Genomic DNA, 21078 nt, shown 5'->3' with positions numbered 1-21078 from the left:
GAGGTGCAGGATATTTTCAACCTGCATGCACTTCCTAACTAGCAGTTAGGAGATCATCACTGTGAAGACTTTGGTTTTCAAAACTGGGATTGTGTCCAGTCCCCAGAATTATCCCAGACTGTTCCTACTACAGTTAATGGAGCATCCTTTTCATTATAACTTATAGACATCATTTTTATTGTATTTTCTAGATACAAAAACCACTTCCCCAATTATTTTCTTTCTATAGCAAAATTATGAACTGAAAGTCAGTCATGTCAAGCCTGAGAAACCAGGACAGTGTGGTGTGCCTGGCTAATTTTCAACTCTACTTAATGGTGACATCTAAGTCAACTACAATGAAAAGGATTGCCCATAATGCTGATACAACTGAAAGCTACAGAATATCTCTTATTGCTTTTAAATCCAAGTTAAATTAGATTTGAAATTCCTTAGCAGCCATGAAGGCTAGAGAAAACAAAGCAAGCACAAACCAAAGGTAAACCAGAATTGCTTTCAAGGCCAGTCCCATGACTTTAGAGAGGCTGGTCAACTCTCACATGCACTCACCAGACCAAACACAGGCTTTTTTCCTAGGACAAAGGCATAAACCAGATAATTCTAGGGCAAAACCAGCTGAAAAATGCCAACAAGCTGAGTGAAACTACAGCTAAAAGCTTCCAATAGTCAGGATGTTTCTTGCTATTTTTATAAGAAGCTGCTAAATAAATGTCATCTTTCTCTATACTGTTCTCACATATCTATAGCAAGATTGTTCAAGAGGTTATGACAGCAAGTTGGCTGAATGCACTCTTGGGATTTATTAGAACAAAATAAATGTAATAGCAGAAAAACAGTGTTGGTTGACATACTTGGTTGGAGAACAAAATCATTGTGAAAGAAGATAGCACAGCCATTTTTTTATGAGAAATAATTGCTAAATTTACCACTAGTAAAGCAGATTCACAAGAAAAGCCAAAGGTCAACAATCAGAGCACAGATTTGTCTCTCTCAGCACCAAAGGGATAACTGAAATTTGTTCTCCTGGATTAAAAAAAAGTCAGAAAAAAGTTTTGATGTGGAAAACCAACAGAGTTTTTCCTTCAGGCATGTGGCACTTCATTATGAGAAATATTGCAGCAAGGAAAAGGGAAGCATAACTGTGTGGACATCATGCCCAACTTTCTCACCCAAAGACAGAATGGCTCAGAATTGCAGCTTTGGCCCTGCAAATGTGCAATCACTTGGTGGTGATGGTGCCCCTCAGTCACTATTACACCCACACAGCCTTTTTTATTTACAAGACTTGCTGACTGTCCTACAGCTAATAGAATAGATCAAATAGGAAAAATTCCATTCTCATGCCAGCTTTAATTAATCCAACCTTAACACAGGAAGTGGCAATTTGGTCCCAGTGATGATTTCTCAGTGCTCCAGAGGTGAAGTACAAGGATGTGCTTGTACTTGCCCCTGTCTGACACCTGAAGGCCACATGTCAAGAGCCAGCCACAGTTATCCTGAGAACTGCAAACACCCCTCTGGCTTCCTGTGTCACACTCAGCTGCTGAGGCCACAACAGGAGGCAGAAAGTCCCTTTAGGTGACAAAGCAATCAGCATTTTGTTGGGACTGTCACAAATCACTCTGCCTCCACTGCTGCAGTTTCCATACCCTGATAACTGTTGTCCATGTCATAGAGCATCAAGTTAGCCCAGCACAACCCACCTTTACTAAAGCTGTGCTGCTTTACATCCCATGCTCCATTTATTCTGTGCCTTTGATTACTTTTCTCTTTAGATCCAACCTAGATTTTAGAATTGGGTCCCAAGGGCTCCTAAATCATAAAGTTCTCAGAGTAGTTTTTAGCTATATAAGCCTTTATGGCATTAACTGAAGATCTCTCTATCCTGGAGATTTTTTATCCAAGTCCTGAATTTCTGTCACCTGCAAGAAGTGAAACAGCAAAGGCCTCATGTAGTGATCCAAAAATTCTCATTAGGTTTTCAATCTATCCCTAACTAATCCCCAGATCAGCAATTTACCTGTAGCCAAAGAATCTTCTGAATTCCTTTTATTTAACACCAAATCATTCATGTATCCCAAACTGCAGCCACTCCAGCAGCAGAGGACTGGGTGTGCAGTACACAAACACCAGCAGGGCAGGAAAGGGCTGCTCTAAATTCCAGTATGAGGAACCAACTGAAAGAGCTGCCACAAATTCTGAAGTGCCAATCAGTGCATTATGAACCCATCAGGAGCCACTTTAGGGCAGCCCCCAGTCAAAGAGAGATTCATGCCATGAAGAAGGAGATTATAACATCCAACACTCAGCATTAGCAGGAGCTCCACAGTGTCCTTGGCCAGCCCCATGGTTTGAATGCCCCTCTGACAGCAGCCTGTCTGCTGATGAGATGTCACACCAGGGCACTCTGCCAGCAGGAAAACATTTTGGTCATTCTAAAGACATGAATTCAATAAAATTGGGAATCTCATACCTGGTTCTGGTCATTGTAGTCACACTCCTGAACCACCACCAGCCCTCCTTTCTGACTTGGGTGGCCCTGGGCAACCAGGCATTTGTTGGTTTGGAGGTGATACAGCTAGGAAAGGAAAACAGTTTGATAGTTAGAGTGAAAAACAGCCCTAGATCCCTAGTGTGCTCAAAAAAAAAAACTCAGCCAACATTTGCAGTTATTAAAAAAATCTTTCCTTTTAAAATGCCATTCTGTTTCTCATATAATTTGGACAAAAAACTGCACTAAGCAATTCCAATTTGCTTTCTAATTATATCAAGATTTGTCTCTCTGGTACAAATGTAGTACACACATCCTGGCTCTACTCTGCCAAGGTTCTTTGCCCTCTTCACTCTCCACAGAAGTCTAAGGCCCCATAAATTCTGCTCAGGAATATTGACTGTCCTGTATAAACTGCATTTTACTACAGTTAACTTAAACATAAGTCTCCTCCTACAACTTCTCTTCATGGAACAGGACAGTCTCCCTGAGAAAGGAGAAGGAATTACTGAAATGAAAACAACTTCAGAGATTTATGTTGTTTGCAAATTTGTTTTCAAGAGCATTTATGTAACTGAAAAGCCACTGTTATCAGCTGTGGTATTTTACTGATGGATCAGGGAGAGAAAGAACATTTTACAAGCATCTAAATGCTATTTTTGCTCTAATGCCCCACCTAATCTGATTTAGGGGGATGGTGTATCAGAGGACTGAATTCAGGCCTGTCCTGTGATGCACAACTGTGAGCACCCACCATGAAAGCAAACAAGGAGCCTCCCAGCAAGCTGCCAGTCTCTCCTGATCTGAACAATGATTCCCACCCTAAGAGCCATCCAAGACATTTTCTGCTGTACGAGGTTTAGGTTGTTCTATTTCAAGAACCAAAAAAATCATTAAGATCTTGATGTATCCCACAGAGGTACTCAGGGAGACAAAACAACTCTAATTGTGGCTTTAAATTACACACATGCTCTGAACTAACTGCTGGCCAGCTTTTCAGCATGATTTTGTTCTTTTCAGCCTGATTATTTTCCTTCCCCTGGTGTGGTGGGGCTCAGGCTCTGCAGGCAGCAAACACTGCCTGCACACTATGACTGAGGGATGGCAGGGCCTCAGATCTGACACCCACATTAAAAATACTTTATTTCCAATCTGGAGGTGGATGTAGAGGAAAAAAGACTTTGCTGTCCTGAACTCCAGGCCAGGCTGATTAACTAGCCAGCTGAACTTTATTATGAAGACATCCATGGCTGTCTTGACATTGCTATTGACTCTACAAATTTTTAGAAACCAAAATACCCTTCCAGTAACAAAAGGAACAAACTGCTTGATCACATGATAGCAAAAATTAGCACAAATACCAAATAATATTTTTCACTAAACACCATTTCTGGAAATAGCTGTCCCAAGGCACAACAACAATTGCCTTGAGTGTGCCCCACACACATCTAAAACAAATTACACAAAACATTCAAGTAACATTTCCTCACACCCCAGATCTAGCACAGATCTCATTTTCATCATTCCTCACTCAACAGAAGGTTTTTAAACCATAGACTACATGAGTTTTGTATGATTTTTGTCCTTTTTTTTTTTTTTTTTATTGGCCACAATGGCCAGCATTGGATATCACTGGTAACAGCTGTAACCATTTGTGATCATTACATTTCTTCCCAGCTGTCAAACCACCACTGATCTGTGGCCCAATTAGTTTTTGAGAATAAACTGAGATTTGGAGTGATTCCTCCCAAATCCTAAAGAGTCTGGCACACAGTGGTGACATTGGCTGATCATTCTGTTCCTTGCAGGCATCTGGAAATAGTTTCTACAGCCACCAGAGCCAAAGCTGACTCTCTCATACAATGCTGGGTATAATTCTTGAACCCCAGAGAACCAAGCCAAAAACTGCATTTTTCTGTTTCTTTTCCCCATTTCTTAAGGGGTGCACAAAGTTTTTCTCAAGATTAAGCCATGGTAAATAACTGCTGGGAAGAGTTAACCTTAAGTGCTGCTGAGATATTCAGATCCCTCAAGGAGTTCTCTCCAACAATTTCTCAGTTAAATTTCTGTCTGAATGAAAGCGAAAAGCTATTAAATTCTAAAAAGAAGGAAAAAGGTCTGACTAGGGGAGTAACAGCATCCAACAGCTAGGGGAATCAGCCCATCAGTTTTATTCAGGGAAACCACATAACAAACTTCACAGCTTGGCTGGGATATTGCTATAAAAATACTGCACAAATTGAGGATTCCCAGACAGTTGCTTCCAAGAAAAAAATCTAATGGTGCCAAGAGGTCCTGCATGAACACAAGTCCTCCTGACTCACTCCTTGCAGAACCAGCAGCTACTGCAGCCTGGGGGGGACATCACTGCTAAATGCTTCCAACTACTGAGATAAAGGGAACCTGCTAACCATAATCTGTGTGCACATGAAACAGTTTATTCCAGAGTATTTTCTTCCTCAGGGAAGACATTGAGATAGTTGTCTTGGGTTTGAAACTATCCATTATTTTTGGGAAGCATAAAAAGCACCCATCAAGTGAATTTGACCCTGGAAAGAGCAGATGCAACTGTGTGGTGACTCTGCCTGTATACAAACCCATAAGCAAAGGTGTCAGAGCCTAGGCATGAATTTAATAATGATTTCCTTCATGAATACACATAACAATTTCTCTCTTCACTTCTACTTTGAAGAAAAAAAAGAGAGGAGAAAAACTCATCTTTTGTTCATTAGCTAGCAGCCAAGACTAGAAAAGCCATCATCAGCCTCAGATGGAAATGTTCACCTTTGCAGAAAATGACCCAGTAAAAGCAATGAGTTTGGAAACTAATCACACTGCACTCTTATCATAAACCAACAGAGCATGAATATTTGAGGCCAAATTTCTCTCTGTCCAAATCCATCTTCAGAACCAACAGCCATGAAAACACATTCTAAAGACTGCAAGACTTCCTAACTCAGAACTTCAAGGTAAGAAACCTCATGGAACAGTATCTAGTCTAAGGATGATCTGAAATATAGATCAGACTTATTTGACAAAAATCCTGTTATTTTCAAGACAGCATGTTGCAAAACTTACAGAATCAGACTATTTTTGTTGTATTAGAGCAAATATATAAGAAAAAGTCTCATAATAATTAACACAGCAGAATTCCATCTATTTAAGTTTCTCTTACCCTTCCACGCTGGATTATTTTTGGTCGTTTCTGTGCTCTGTTAATAAAAACTGGCTGTGGAGCTTTGGCATTGGGCCCAGATATTTGCATCTCAGGATAGATGTTATCTAAATACCACTTAAAGGACTTGCAGTTCAATCTCTTCCTCAGTTCTACACGCTCGGTGATATTTCCATAGCTCCTCATCCTCAGCTCAGGTCTCAAAGCAAAATACTGCTCCTGTATTTAAGAGAAACAGGTTGGGGAAAAGGGGAAAAACATTTCAGATTACTGATTCCCAAATTTTTCCTGTTTCCAGAACTCTCAAAATTTAATTTCATTTTGCTAGTGCTTTCAACCAGTAGGTTTGAAACTGGCAGTAGGAAATTGTAATGCTTGCATTGTCACAGGAAATGAGATTTAATCTTGCCTAACTCTGAGCTAATCTTTCTAACTGAAGGATTTTTTTTAAGATAATTCCTGGGTACAAATTTGCTGATCTTTGTTAGATTCCAACTTGAGGAAGAAATAAACCAGCCCCTGACTTTATTCATTGGCAATACAGGCATCCTAAAATCAGTAAGTAAAAAAGAGATGCATGTATCATCAGCAGCCTCTAACAAAGGTGTCTTGAAAATATTTTCATTGTTTTGAGATTCCAGTGTGTTTTGTCTGGCACAGTTTCCAGCCTTCCTACTTTACAAATGGTCAGGGTAAAATCATCCCAGAACAGACATAGAAATGGGGCTAACATAATTAAGTTCAGTGGGAACACACCTTATTCATGTGAATAACCAGAACTGTCACCTGGGCTTTCTGGGAAGCCCAGTTCTTTCCATTCATCTGCATCATCTCCAAAAGGGCTCCCACAACATTACTCTTCTCACATTCTATTTTATGATGATACACAAATTAGGTGAAAATGGATTAAGATTCCAACCCAATCTCATGTGCTGTCTGACTCCAATGCAGAGACAACAATGGGGACAAACAGGAACTCATGAATGTACAACATGGCACAAATACTATTGCTAAAACTAGGGGAAAAAAAATCCCCTTTTAGCATTGAATTCCAGATAGATTTACAGAGCCCACAAAAAGGCATTGTGGTTGCATAATAATTTGTTTACAAGGTACCATTTATTCTGCTTTCAGGGCACTGAACTATGGTATTTTTCTGGCTTCATCTCTAGGAGACATCTGGAATCCACCCACCATGATGTGGCTCGGACAGTTTTCAATTATTTCCAGCTATCTGATACTCAGAAAACAGACAGCATCACCTCTGGACAAGTTACATATCTCTCCTCAGCAAGATCTTTGAGCATTTGGATGTGCTTGATGTATCACTGCTATTTTAACAGCAGAAGAAGGGGAAGTGTGTACTTGGTGTTGGTCAGCTTTGAGGAAGTTTGGAGACAGACTGGACATCACAATCTGGCCTGCTTCAAAAAGTAGCTCTGCTATTCCAATTTCCTCTTTCCTGGTTGAAGTTCAAATGTTGGTATCCTACCTTGCATGTGTGATTTATTACCACTGTGTACATGAACTTATAGTTTTGCATTTTGCTTTTGACAGTTATGAAAATTTTGCTGAATCATTTCCATCCCATTTCATTTATTAAATATTGATATTTACTCCTTAAAGTCTTATCTTTGTACTGTGCATTGTTAGATTGCTTTGGTAAATTATACTGGCACTAAATATTTGCATTCTTCTTACAAAAACAAAAATATTTCCCAGTTTTCTTCCATACATTCTCTGGCAGCTATCAGAGAATCAGACCAGAAACAGCTGGAAAAGTTCTGGGCACAAATATGTGACAAGAGACTGCTAGAATCAGCAGCTCAAGTGCTTGCTGGATAAATCAGTTTAAGTGGAAATTATAAGAATCAAGTCCAAGCTTCAGAGAAAGCCATCATTAATCACAAAACAACTGTGCCCAGACATTGGTAAAAGGGAAGGTGATAGATCAGATCCAACAAAGCATTACAGAGATGAAGAATGGAGATAAAAATTAATGACCTCTAACAGGTTCCTCAAATTGAAGATCAAGGTAAAGGATGGGGAATGAAACATAAACCTCTAAAGAATATAAAATGAATATAATACATCTTGTATAGAAATCGTAGGGACCACAGGAACTGAGCACACAGCAAATCCTGTGGTCTCAAAGGGCAAAATGTCATTAAGTATCTCAGAGATGAGGGACTCAAACACCTGATCTATGTTTAAAAGCATCACTATCAAGATCTGAAGACAAGATTCTGCCCTTGAATCCAGAAGTTAATCCTGATTGCTCTTTCAGGGAAAGACAAAGAAGCAGATTGCTAATTAAAACAGAATGAAAACAAGCAGCCAAAAAAAATCCCTGTCTCACCAACATGGAAACTACCTGAAGGCACAGTACATGGCTGCCATGTAATACTGATTTGGACACAAAGCAATGCAGAGCTTACAAAAGCTCATCCATCATCTTTTACTTCACTAAAAAGGCATAAAACTCTATCTCCTGCAGGCAGTAAAGTATCAAGGAGGAGACTGAAGGACTCAAAAGCCAAATGAGAAACCAGAATACAGAATTTAGGAATTCCTATCAGAACTAACACCAGGAGTTCAGACTACAGAAGGAAAACCCCATCAGAGTTGTAACAGATCTCACTGTGACACAGTTCTTTGACAAACAAACCAGTCAATAACCATTCAATCACCTTAGAACTGTCTCTTACCTTGTATTCATCCATCCACACATGTGCCAGCCTCAGTGAGTTGTGAGCCATGGTGTCCTGTCCCCCAGGTGAGCCGTAGGGACGCCTCTTACGGAAAATGTGTCCCACCCTGGAGCAGGGGATGATCAGAAGTCTGCCCCCACACATCCAGATCTGTCCATGAAAAAACAGAACATGTTCAGATTGCTCACACACTGCTCAGATTGCTCACTAACTTCTCCCCTTCTTCAAGGGATACCTTGGGAGGGTTATACATTATGCAGGATTAGATGTCAGCAATGTTGGCCTTCATGACATGTTTTCTGACAAATTAGATTTTTAGATCTCCCTGTTACAAAAGATTATTTTTCTCATTTGACCATACTTTCTACAAAACACATCATGGCTTTCAAGAGACAAACAGAAAATTTTGCTGTTTTGCTCTAACAACCTAGCAGAAAAGACTGGGATATATGGGCTAGGACTCATCCTGCAGATGAGGTTACCTAAATTCATTTACCTAAATTCATTTACCTGCATGAAAATTGTCCACAATTATGTGACAGATAACAAAGAGCAGTCTTCATCATCAAGGGAACTTGGAGAGCCTTTTTCAACTAAGTATAGAAACTTATTGGACAGAGCTGTTTGTTTGTGTTAAGATAGAGGAACTCAAACACTGTTCCCATTCAGATGCTACATTTAGGAGTCTTTATCTGTGGCACCACGGATCTATATTTTATTTACACTCTACTTCCATTTTGTTTTTTAAAATTGCTTTTTAAACTTAATCTCCCAGCAAATTACCAGCACTGGTCCTTTGCTGGACTAATATGTTCTCCAGCCCCAGAAAATCATCCCACATTAGCAGTTCATAATCAAGACACATTTAAAACTCCTTCTAGACAAGATAAAGACTCAACTTCTTTCCAACCCTCCCCCAGAGAGACAGGGATTTCCAGAAGCTAAATTCTCTGAATGTGTTCCAATATTTCAAAGTCCTTTTTATTGAAACTGTGTATTACAAGATAACAACAATAATCTCCTCACACTCCACACACTTCTACTCAGATACCCAATAATTACATTTATACTGAAAATTGAAAGATTTTATTTATTCAGTACACACTCCTTTAAAGTCACTCAAGTGCATGAAATTCCTGTTCTTATTTTTGAACCCTAATCTTGATTTCTCTAACTGACAAATTCTCTAAAGTTTTGGGAGCTTTGTGTCTGGTTTTAGGTTTGTTTGGTATTTTTATGCTAACTTCAACTTTTAATCCCCTTTTCATATCTGTCATGATAGCATATCATTTTCAGGACTCTTATCAAACCTGTTGATGAATGCCCTTTACAAAAATAAAGAGATAAGCACAACATTAAGCACAGTAAGTTGTTTTTCTTTCAGTGGAGTGACAGGGAAGATGAGAGAAAATACAGGAAGCCCAGTGTAGCTCCATTTCCAGATCTTCTGGTTATGATTTTCTTATTACTTTTCCAACCAAGATGACCCCTCTCCATGACTCTTAAATTAGTTCCAGAAAACTTTACATTTCCAGGTCCTCAAAAAGGAGGAACTGGCAGTTCAGGAACTGCCACAGTGACACTCTTTAAGCAAGCCAGTCAAACTGTTAAATAACTTAATAATTTTCCTGGCTTCTCAGACAAAATCATAATCTTCTGATTATGATTTTCTCATTACTTTTCCAACCAAGATGACTCCTATCCATGATTCTCAATGTAGTTCCAGAAACCTTTACATTTCCAGGCCCTCAGAAAGGAGGCAGAACTGTCCCAGGAAATATACTAAGATGTACTATACCTACATCTTAGCAATATTACTGTGAGCCACTCATCTCTAATCAATTTATGAAATTCATTAGACATTGCTCATAAACTTATTTTAAAAACTTGCATAATTCTTCTTTTCCTATGCTTCTTTACAGCTGTTATGAAAAGCTGCACCACCAAACTAAGAAAAAGCCATAAACATTCAAGCACAGAGCTGTAAATTCTCTGCTTACCCTAAAGGATATTTCCAGGTTTTCTCCTCCCCAGATGTCCATGCCACTGTCATACTGCCCCAGCTCATTGAAATACTCTCTATCCATGGCAAACAGCCCTCCAGCCATGGTGGGTGACCTGAAAAGGTGCATGGAAGGAAGTTCATTTTCTTTTAAACAGAGAAAAAAACCCCACACAGTAATTTTTGCTGAGTCTGTTGGTCCCAAAGTCCAAATTGATAAACTGACATAACACAATTCAAATCCTTCAGTCACTTGGACATGAGTTCTAGTCCCAAAGCATTTGCAAAAGCAGATCTGTAAGTGATATTTGTGATCTTCCATTGTTCCAATATCTATAAATCATATTTCTTTACCTGGCAAACTTGAGGAAAAGGGATAGGACAGAGAAAGAGGAACACCAAGTGCCAGAGGCAGCTTTGTTTCATTATTGACTCAATTATCAGTTTACTGGCAAGTTATTTACACTTTGTGTATTTATACTAGTGGTCCCTCTGGCATTTCCCAGTTTTTCACCTTGCCTGTATGTTACTAGAATGTGTTCTATTCTGTAAAAATCTGCATATGATCCTCACTGTACAGTCTCTAGATTGAATTCCTACTGTATCCCAACACTGGAATATGTGGATGACCTACAAAAGTATAACAGAGTAAAAACACTACATAAAAACATGATATGATAGTTGGAACATCCCATGGGCTGGAAAAAGGCTTTTTCCCATCCTTGCAAAAACCCCCTGTGATGAAACCAAGCCTAGGCCAAGATTTCACTGCTTGTTCTCACATAAATTTCTACTACAGTTTCTGTCACCTTAAAAACTGGGTTGAAAGGTTACTCTCAATTTTCTCACTCTGATACCAAAATACTTCATTGTGGAAAGTCTCTAAAATGCAATACATTCTGTTGGATGGCAAGCCTTTTCCAAAGTTAAATAGCAATCTAGACTCCTTCTTCAAAGGAGGCAGAGACCTTTGGGTAGGAAAAATCACTTTCATACTCAGAAAAAGTAATCTTTGAGATTATTACACTTGCTTTGACTATAAAGTTCTCTGTCTTTTCAGCATAGGACTTTTCATAAAAATGAGTGGAAGGAATGCAACAGAATGTTGAACACAGCAACACTAACCTTCAGCCACTGACCAAATTAAATGTGAGAACAGCTCTTAACACAATAAGGATTTTAACACTCAGTGCTGATTCCCCACTCAGATTTTTTCAGTTTGTCCTTCCTTCCAGGTTCAGAAACTACCACAGTGACACCTTCCAAACAAGCCAGTCAAACTGTTAAATAACTTAATAATTTTCCTGGCTTCTCAGACAAAATCTTGGGATGGGGAGACATGGGAAAGCCAACTGCTGAGCTGTCAGATGACAGCAGAGAACCTGTGCTGGAACTGCTTGTGGCAGCAGAAATGCTCCTCATTTACAGCCCAAGAAAAGAGAATGAGAGAGAAATGAAAACACACCCAATTTCTGATTCACTTGGAAAATCTTATCCACAACGAGTTATTTTGTAAAAAAGGGGCAGCTCCTCCACCTGACAAACCTGAATTCTGTACTGAGATTGATACCTGCACCTGGAAAAAGCACAGTGAGCTCCTTGCCTTTGCTGCAGCAGCTCTGGTTCTTTTCATGAAGGGATTCACTTGGGACAGCTCTATTCTTGTGTCTGAACCCTACATGTCTACTCCTAATAAAAGGTGCCTGCTGACACCATTTTACATCAGCTACACGTCCACTAGAACCAGATATTGCCAGTTCTGTACAGGTCACACAGCCATCAGTGGTTAAAAGATAAGGAAGGTAACTTCCAAGTCCCAGTGTTGAGCTTTACTGAGACTTGTGTTTCAAAACAACTCTCAAAAGATCACAAAAATAAATTCCTATTACCACAAACAGATTTTCCCAATCTAGTAATTCTTCAGCATTTCATCACAGAGATTATATAGTTCTTATTAGTGGGATATGCAGGCTACTCCTAGAACAAAGGCAGTATCAAAATTATCATTAAGCCAAGCACATAAACACTGGAAACAAACATCAATGCACAGCTCAAAAGTGACATTATTGGATGGTACAGACTGCTATATGTTCCCTCAGAATTTTGTCTTCAGCAAAAGCAGCTATTTTGTAAGCATTTTCTAGAAGTGTGCTTTCTTGACCTGATAAAACAGATATATCTAATTCATGATTAATTGCCAGAAATTGAAGTGAAATAGGTAATAGTGATCAAAACTAAGTGAAATAAACAAGTCAGATATTTGACAGGTTAGGCACCTGCTCCTAAACCTGCACAGCCAGAGACCACTCCCCACTGCTTAGGAGGTGCTCCTGGTCACCCCTGTGTCACACAGAGCGTGTCACCACACAGGAGGAGCCTTACTTGATTGGAGCAGTGGCTCCCTCGGGTCCCTCCAGCTCTGCCAGGGGCACCAGGTCCCATTTGAAGTGCAGGCCCCAGTTGAAGCCCCCGCGCACGACGGGCGAGGAGCTGTAGCTGAGGGTGTCGGCGCTGATGATGTCGATGACGGGGCACACCACGGTCCTGTGATCCTCCCTGATGGGGGTCAGCAGAGGCTGCAGCCACATCTCATTCACCTCACAGTGACTGTCCAGGAACACCAGCACCTTCCCTGCAGAGCACACAGCACAAAGATCCATGGGGCCATGGAACACAAAGATGCAATTCAGTGCAAACACGCGTGCATTGGACAATGCAGCACTTGGCAGTTCACACAGACATTACCTGCCACAGTCAGTAAGAACAGTTTGATCTGTGACACACCCTCATGCTCAGTTGGTCTAAAAAGGCACCAGCATCTTTATGACACAACATAAAATTTATATAACACTAGAATAATATGGAAGAGATAGGAAATAGCTCTAAAGAAAACAACTCTGGAGCACACAAACATAACAAGTCACCCCACAGGCAGTATTTGACTGGGCATGAGGATGGAACTCCTGCAGTTCAGAAGAGCAATAAAATTACTTAAAATTGCACTAAATGTGCTTGCATTTTCCAAGCTGTGCTAAAATTCATTTCAATCTTCTCTCTGGATTATACCATTACAATGCTAATGAGCAAACACCAATTAAGAGACTTATCTGCCACTCAAAATTATTTAAGAATAACACACTTTCTCAGATGCCAGAGAGTTTAACTGAAAGCAATTCTGGTAAAGTCTGTTTATAAATCACCAAATATTGGTTTTCCCAATTAACACTCAGAAGAGCTTATACAGAAAAACATTGTTATTAGATTTGAGCATTAAAAACCAGATCAGTGTACCTTAAAAGGGAGCAGATTTCATTTTAGACCAAAATTATTTATTGCACATAAAACATGCAAAAAACATTCTGCAACTACAGTATCTTGACCACATGGAGATGTTCCTGAGACAACATTCTTTCAGGGCAAGAATAGGAAAAACTCCACATTGTCTCACTAACACGGCAGTCATTGTTTGAGATACAGTGCAGGGGAAGATTTGGGATGATGATAACTTGTGTTCACAACTTTCAATAAAATGAGGTACTTTTTTAGAGCACAATACTGGTTTTGTTTCACAATTTCACTTACACACTCTAAAGAAGTACCTCATTTTATTGAAAGCAAATGTCTCCAGGAAAAGAAAAGAATCAACAGCTGAGACACTCAAAGTGTCTCGAGATTTAAAAACCACTCAAATTTGGATCCAAATTTCAGTTATCATTTGAGAAAGCGCAGGGGAAGAAAGATTTGGGATAATGCTAAGTTGCATAGCTTAGAGTGTGGCATGACATGCAGAGACCCCTCAGGAGGCTAAAGTAACCACAAGTCAAACATGCAACATCTGAAAAGCTGCACTACAAAAAGAGAAGTCACCCAAACAACTAATCAAAATATGCAGGGAAATGAGAGAAAAGCAAGTGTACCTGTGGCATGAGAGGCTCCAATCATCCTTCCTCTGATCAAGCCTTCCCTCTTCTCATTTCTTACCAATTTTGTAGTTTTGGGAAGCTGAGTTTTAACATATTCACTCAAGTCTTTTTTCAGGTCAGCTGAAAAAAGGAAAACAAGTTCAACAACAAGAAAGAAATTCTGAAACCTCTGTTTAAAATTACAAGACATTTAACTAAAAAAGGGCCAAAATCTTGATCAAAACATTACCCTGGCACAGCAGAGCTTCAGACCAAGAGTATCATAAGGGCAATACTCACACATCCTATACTTCCCCTCCAATGCCTTTTGTACATTACTCAAGTAAACTGGAACTACTAGACTCAAAAAAAAATTGAAAAATTGCTGTTCAAAGAAACACATTTCCAAATTCTTCTCATGGTGACTGGCATTTGCAACAGATGCAACAATAAACATTTCACGCAGGCAAATGATTTAAATTACCACATTCCATACATGAAAACAAATGCTGACACCTTTCAAAAGAGGCAGGAAGACACCTAATATTATCTGTGCCTGCTTAAGTGACAGAACAACAGATACCAAGTACAACTCACTCACAGCTGGCTGCTTTTCTAAAACCCAAAAGGATCAAAGCAAGCCTGTGCTTTTGAAGGAGTGCAGGAGTCCAAGGGTAGCACTGTAACTTAGCTAACATCAATGGCAATTTTAAGAGTAACAATAGTTCTTTCACCCAAGGTCAGGGGTTTCTACCATTAAAGCAGAACTACTGAAGAGAAGATGGACACATGAAGACTGAAGTAATGGAAAAGCATAAGTTAATAAGCTTATGGAGAAATAAAGAAGAATACAAAATGAGAGAGAAAAGCAAAAACCCAACTGAGACTTGATAGAGAACCTTAGTACAGGGAGGCAGACAGACTTTTGTAGAGGATATGCCAAAATAAACATTATTCTGATGAATGTCAGCTCAAACATTAAAGCTGCTGTTAACAGGATTAAATGCCAATGGAATATATGTGGAAGTCAGAGCTGTAACTTTAAGGAGGAATAAGAACTTTCAGGCAGGAGATTCCCAGATGCCATTCCAAATGTTAAGATCTCAGCCTTTGCACTGCAAGGAAATGTGGTGGATCAGAAGTGAGAAGGTAACACACAGAAAGTATGATGCTAGAGAACACTCTAGCACAAAGGAAACTCTCTGGGGAGATACAGACAGAACTCATTTGGGTCACAGGAATTCTCTCCCCTGGTCTGGAGTAATGACATCATATGCCACAGACAATACAGAAGATGTTTTCAGAGAAAATCTCCTAGAAATTTGATTAAATAATCTCTGAAGTATCTCCAAATGAGATACCCAAATAAGCAGGGCAGATTTGCATACCTTAAATTAAATAATGTTTGAATCATTCTTCACCTGATTCATTATAGCAAGAGAAGAACAGTGTACACCTTCAGAAACAATGGGCCAGCACAAAGCTCAGTTATCAAATTCAACTCTTACAGCAGATGAAGCAAATAAACAAGGAAGGAGTTTCACATCTGCAAACTCTTGACAATAATAGGAAAAAGAAAAGGAAAATATGTCACATCCACACCAGGAGCTAAACCAGGTCCACAACGTTGGCTTGAGCAGCAGAATGGAAGGACCAGTAGAGTTTTGACCCACAAAAAATGGCATTCTGCTGGCAACTGTGCCCATATCACAGATCATTCTTAACAGGCAGGTTTGTCTCAGACACATTTTGGGATTTTTGCTGTTAATGGGTTTTTGTGTGTCACCTTCACATCCACTGGGAACACTGATACTTCTGATACAACCCAAAAAAATGCTTCAATCCAGCCTGAGAAATTTTCCTCCAAAGAGAGAATTGCTCCCTTTTAGCCAGTCTTCAAAAAGACATTACTTTCTTCCATATCTATGCAACAAAGGCAAAATGGGCCCTAGGATGGGAGTCTGGAGTGTAATTATTTTAAACTACTCTAAAGTACTGAGCTGCAGACAATTGGCTCCTTCTCTGCTCCCCAATCTCTCCTTCTACACAGAAGAATGTCTCCAGTAACAGCCTTCAAAACATCCTCAGGCTTTTCCATAACAGGTTAAGGCTAAATCAGGGAGAAAGAGGTTATACCAGAAAAAGAAATCCTGCCTTTCATGGAATGAAGAAAAAATACAACAATGGGTTCAGTGAGCCATGGCAATGCCTGCTTGGCTAGTAAAACTGTTAATGATTGAGTTTAAGAAGCTTTTTGAGGCAAAACTAGGTGCAAAGGCCCAAGGTTTGCACAACAGCACTGATGTGTAGCACAGCTCTCATATTTGTATGTGAAGAACTTGAGAAAATTTCATCTAGAACACCACTTCAGAAAGCAGGCAATGGAAGGAAAATTAATCTTCAATTTAAAAACAAAACAAAGGGGCATAAAGATCAAGTAATCTGCCTGAGCTTATGACATCCATAGCACAGCCAAAGATTTTATCCATTTCCTCAGTTCCCAAACCATCCCCAATCCCACCTTTCTTCTGCTGCAAGAATCCATCCATTAAAATTAACCATCAAGAGCAGTAATTCTGTGTAAACAATACCTCCTCTTGCCTTTGGCTTCAGAATAAGTTCATTTGAAGTCAGAAAGGCAAAAATAGCTACCTGAATGTTTTGAACCTAATTTGGTTCAAATTCACTAATTGCTTCAATTTAACAACAGACCAAAAGAGTGATGGTATTGCTGCCTCAACACAGGCACTAATCAAATGCATCCTTACATTCAGAAGGTTGAGTTTTGAAATAAGGCAAGCTCTGAATACTCAACAAATTGCACAAGACACTTTATAGCAAGGCATATGCTCCCAAAACACAAAACAAAACAAGCTTTTAATTACTACACATTCTTATCAGCAAAGAACGGTGTTTGATCTTTGTTCTCTCTTGTATCTCAACATTTGATCTGACCTCAGAGAAATCCACTTCCAGCATAACAAGAGCATGCCATTCTACACCAGACATATCTAATCAGTCTCTTTGCAAGTGAGACCTTAAACCAGAAAACAAACAATGAGACCAAGGGAGCTACAATTATATATATTAAATAAAAATACAAACTAAAAAAATCTTTGAAATACAAGAAGTTGTGGACTTGAACAGAGGTGAGCAGGGAACCTGCACAGTCATGCTGGCAAGAACTGCTATGTTGAGGAATGTGCATTCCTCAACAGGCATTTGGCTTTTGAAGAGCCAAAATGAAAGGCTTTTTGAGGGCCATGCTTGAATTGCATGTCTGTCTTTGCCTTGTCTGTCAATCGAGAGAAAAAACAGCAATCCTCCAACAGGAGCACAGCAACTCTGCAGGGTGTACCCCTGCAGGGCCCCTCCATGCGGGCAGGAGCAGAGGCCGCTCCCCGAGCCGGGACAGCCGCTCCCGGAGCCGGGACAGCCGCCCCCGGAGCCGGGACAGCCGCCCCCCGAGCCGGGACAGCCGCCCCCCGAGCCGGGACAGCCGCTCCCAGAGCCGGGACAGCCGCCCCCAGAGCCGGGACAGCCGCTCCCGGAGCCGGGACAGGAGCCGGGACAGCCGCCCCCCGAGCCGGGACAGCCGCCCCCGGAGCCGGGACAGCCGCTCCCCGAGCCGGGACAGCCGCTCCCCGAGCCGGGACAGCCGCCCCCAGAGCCGGGACAGCCGCTCCCAGAGCCGGGACAGCCGCCCCCGGAGCCGGGACAGCCGCTCCCCGAGCCGGGACAGCCGCCCCCGGAGCCGGGACAGCCGCTCCCGGAGCCGGGACAGCCGCCCCCGGAGCCGGGACAGCCGCTCCCCGAGCCGGGACAGCCGCCCCCGGAGCCGGGACAGCAGCTCCCCGAGCCGGGACAGCCGCTCCCGGAGCGGCCACAAGAGGCTGTCGGAGAGCCACGCTGAGCCCCAGGGCGCTGCTGCCGGTCCGGAATGCTAAACAAGGAGAAAACACGGCGCTGTTTCCATCGTGCCACAGCAAGGCTGCAGCCAGGATCAGCTCCAGCTCCTTTCACATGCCCTCACAGCGAGGAGTGGCCTCTCTGTCACCTGCTCTGAGCACCTGAGCAGCCCAAGCAAAGAACTGCTAAGAAAACCCAAACTATAAACAGCTGCTCCATGACCCCCACTCATCAGTGTGTGCAAGAGGTGAGATAAGAGAGGAGCACCTCCCCTGTGAAGGCAGGGGAAAACTGGGGCTGTTCAGCCTGGAGAACAGAAGGTTCTGTGGAGTCCTCATTGCAACCTTCCTGTATCTGAAGGAACCCTACAGAGAAGCTGGAGAGGGACTCACCAGGAACTGTAGTGACAGGATAAGGATTAATGAGTACAAATTGAAAGAGGGAAAAGTAAGTTTAGACATTAAGAAGAAATTCTTTACTGTGAGGTTTGTAAGACACTGAAACAGGTTGGCCAGGCAAGCTGTGGATGCCCCATCCCTGGAAGCTTTCAAGGCCACGTTGAATAGGGCCTTGAGTAACCTGGTCTAGTGGGAAGTGTCCCTGCCCATGACACCAGGGAGACCAATGAGACCAAGGGAGCTACAATTATATATATTAAATAAAAATACAAACTAAAAAAATCTTTGAAATACAAGAAGTTGTGAACTTGAACAGAGGTGAGCAGGGAACCTGCACAGTCGTGCTGGCAAGAACTGCTATGCTAGCACATTCCTCAACAGGCATTTGGCTTTTGAAGAGGAGGAGCTGGGACTAGATGATCTTTAAGGTCCCTTCCAGCCCCCTAACATTCTCTGATTCCATGATCATTACTTCAAAACCTGATTATGAATGTTAAAGCCTGGATGATACAAAGCTAATCAGTAAAATGGCACCAGTGGCAAAGAGGATGTCACCCTTGGGCATCTCAGGACACCACACATCTCTACTGGCTGGCACTCAGGTGGATGGGCTGCAGTACAAACTGGTTTTGCATCATGACTTCCACAATTTATTTTGAGCAGTCAGTGAAGCACAGGAAGGCCCAGGAGGGTAACATTCCCAAGGAGTGTCTCACCCAGCTCACTGTTGTCATCCACCAGGATGATTTCGTGCAGGAGGTGGGCGGGGGTGCGGTCCAGGACGCTGTGCACCGTGCGGAGCAGGGCCGAGAGCGCCTCGTTGTAGAAACAAATCACAACGCTGGCAGAGGGCAGATCAGCAGGGTAGGACTTCTCTCTGCACCTGCAAACAGCAACAGAGTCTTTGGCACTGTTTACAGAGGGGATTCCACAGGGCTGGGTCACTGCTGAAACTTCCTAAGTAAAACAATAAATATGTAGGAGGAACCCCGAACATAATGAGCCCAGACATGTAACAGCTATAGGAGGGCTCAACATAGTAAATTATTTTCCACATAACACAGACTCATAGATAACTCTGCTGCTGGTTAGGAAACAAAGGATGCCATGCACTGAGGTGGGAATAAGAACCAGAGATCCTCAAGACAGAGAACAGAAGATAGTGAAGGCTTGTTTCAGTCTACTACCCTCAGGTAGCTCAGACAGTTCAAATATGACATGAGGCCCACAAAAATACCACAGCTTTATTGGCCAGCTGCTGGAGACAGCTGGATAGCCCAGAAAACCTCCACTGGGGCTAAATACCTATTTACACAACCAGCACTGGGATTCAGAGGGCAGATTAAGACACTTAAGTCTAGTCACTGCTGTCAGTGCAGTCTAAATAGTGTTCAGCTCACCCTAAGGCTGTCAAGTGTGTTTTGTCAGCTGAAGAGCTCTGCATGCTTCATTAACTCCACTGACTGGATCTCTGCTAATTTTAATAAAAGCAGAGACAACTGACTAACAAGCAGTTATCTAAGCATCTTAATCTGCAAGATGAATCCCACTCCAAAAAATAGATCATTCTTTCTTCTCCTTTTCAAAGCTCGTCCCTACTTCTAATAAGGCCAACTATCACAGATTAATGCCATATGAAGGTGCCAGGCATAGGGGGATCCAATAAAAACAAGAAATTATAAATGAAAACCCAGAAGTATAGAAGAAAAGCTTTCATTTACTTAGAATGAGCTCAATTCTGGGAAAAAACAATCAGCAAGTACATTTCATTACATTCACCCATACCAGAGAAACCACTAGAAAATTTATGCATAAATTTTTATTTATTTTTCAATGTTTTGGAGTTTTCATTGTTGTTACAGAGGTGAGTTGTTCCCCCCCTATATGCGCCAGGTAGAATATAGAAAAATATCTATTCTTTAATGGAAAATATTCAGAGAAGTGCACAACCTATCATATACCTTCAGCAGCTGATCAAAAACAAAAATTACATCTCCAGAAATAATATTCAGTCAAAAAAGACAAAAAAGACCGAAGAATAGAAATCCTAACATCAAGCACTCCTGGTAAATAGCTGGAAAATCACCTTCAACATGGGGATGGAACAGTGTATGACAGAAATACCAAAAATATTAAATACTGCACCAGGTCTAACAAGTCATTGAGCATATGAAACTATACCATGTTCTCTCCAAAAATCAGCACCTACTTTGGATCTCTTGTATCAGGCACCTCCCTGTGGTATCCCAGTCGATTGCTGATAAGCATATTGAAAGCATGCTTCTGATAGCCCAAGTCTCTCACTTCCTGATCTTCTTCATTAAAAATCATTCCTGCAAAAGAAACATGCCAAGATCAGCTAAAGGGCTCAAAAACATCATTTGAAAGAAATCAAGGATTGAAACCTTTAACCTCTTCTAAAACCCATTATGCTCTTGAAAATCCCTCTGGTTTTGCAAAGTGTGTTTGTGCAACTATTTCTGCTCCCTG

At 41.2% G+C, this 21078-nt stretch overlaps 1 protein-coding gene across 2 annotated transcripts in view; it reads right to left on the bottom strand.

Annotated features, from left to right (window-relative positions):
• GALNT11 (polypeptide N-acetylgalactosaminyltransferase 11) overlaps window positions 1-21078 on the bottom strand; it is a 47428-nt gene that overhangs the window by 6863 nt on the left and 19487 nt on the right. For both annotated transcript variants that reach the window (XM_059470305.1, XM_059470294.1), the window contains exons 3-10: window positions 20798-20921; window positions 19305-19471; window positions 14297-14422; window positions 12762-13011; window positions 10378-10495; window positions 8375-8527; window positions 5667-5885; window positions 2474-2578 (exon numbers count right to left, since the gene is read on the bottom strand). In XM_059470305.1, the coding sequence (XP_059326288.1) occupies window positions 2474-2578; window positions 5667-5885; window positions 8375-8527; window positions 10378-10495; window positions 12762-13011; window positions 14297-14422; window positions 19305-19471; window positions 20798-20921 (1262 nt within the window). The remainder of the gene's footprint in view (window positions 1-2473; window positions 2579-5666; window positions 5886-8374; window positions 8528-10377; window positions 10496-12761; window positions 13012-14296; window positions 14423-19304; window positions 19472-20797; window positions 20922-21078) is intronic.

This window comes from Ammospiza nelsoni, chromosome 1 (assembly GCF_027579445.1).
Source record: "Ammospiza nelsoni isolate bAmmNel1 chromosome 1, bAmmNel1.pri, whole genome shotgun sequence".
NCBI classification, from domain to species: Eukaryota; Metazoa; Chordata; class Aves; order Passeriformes; family Passerellidae; genus Ammospiza; species Ammospiza nelsoni.
This window is presented reverse-complemented; position numbering and strand designations above follow the sequence as displayed.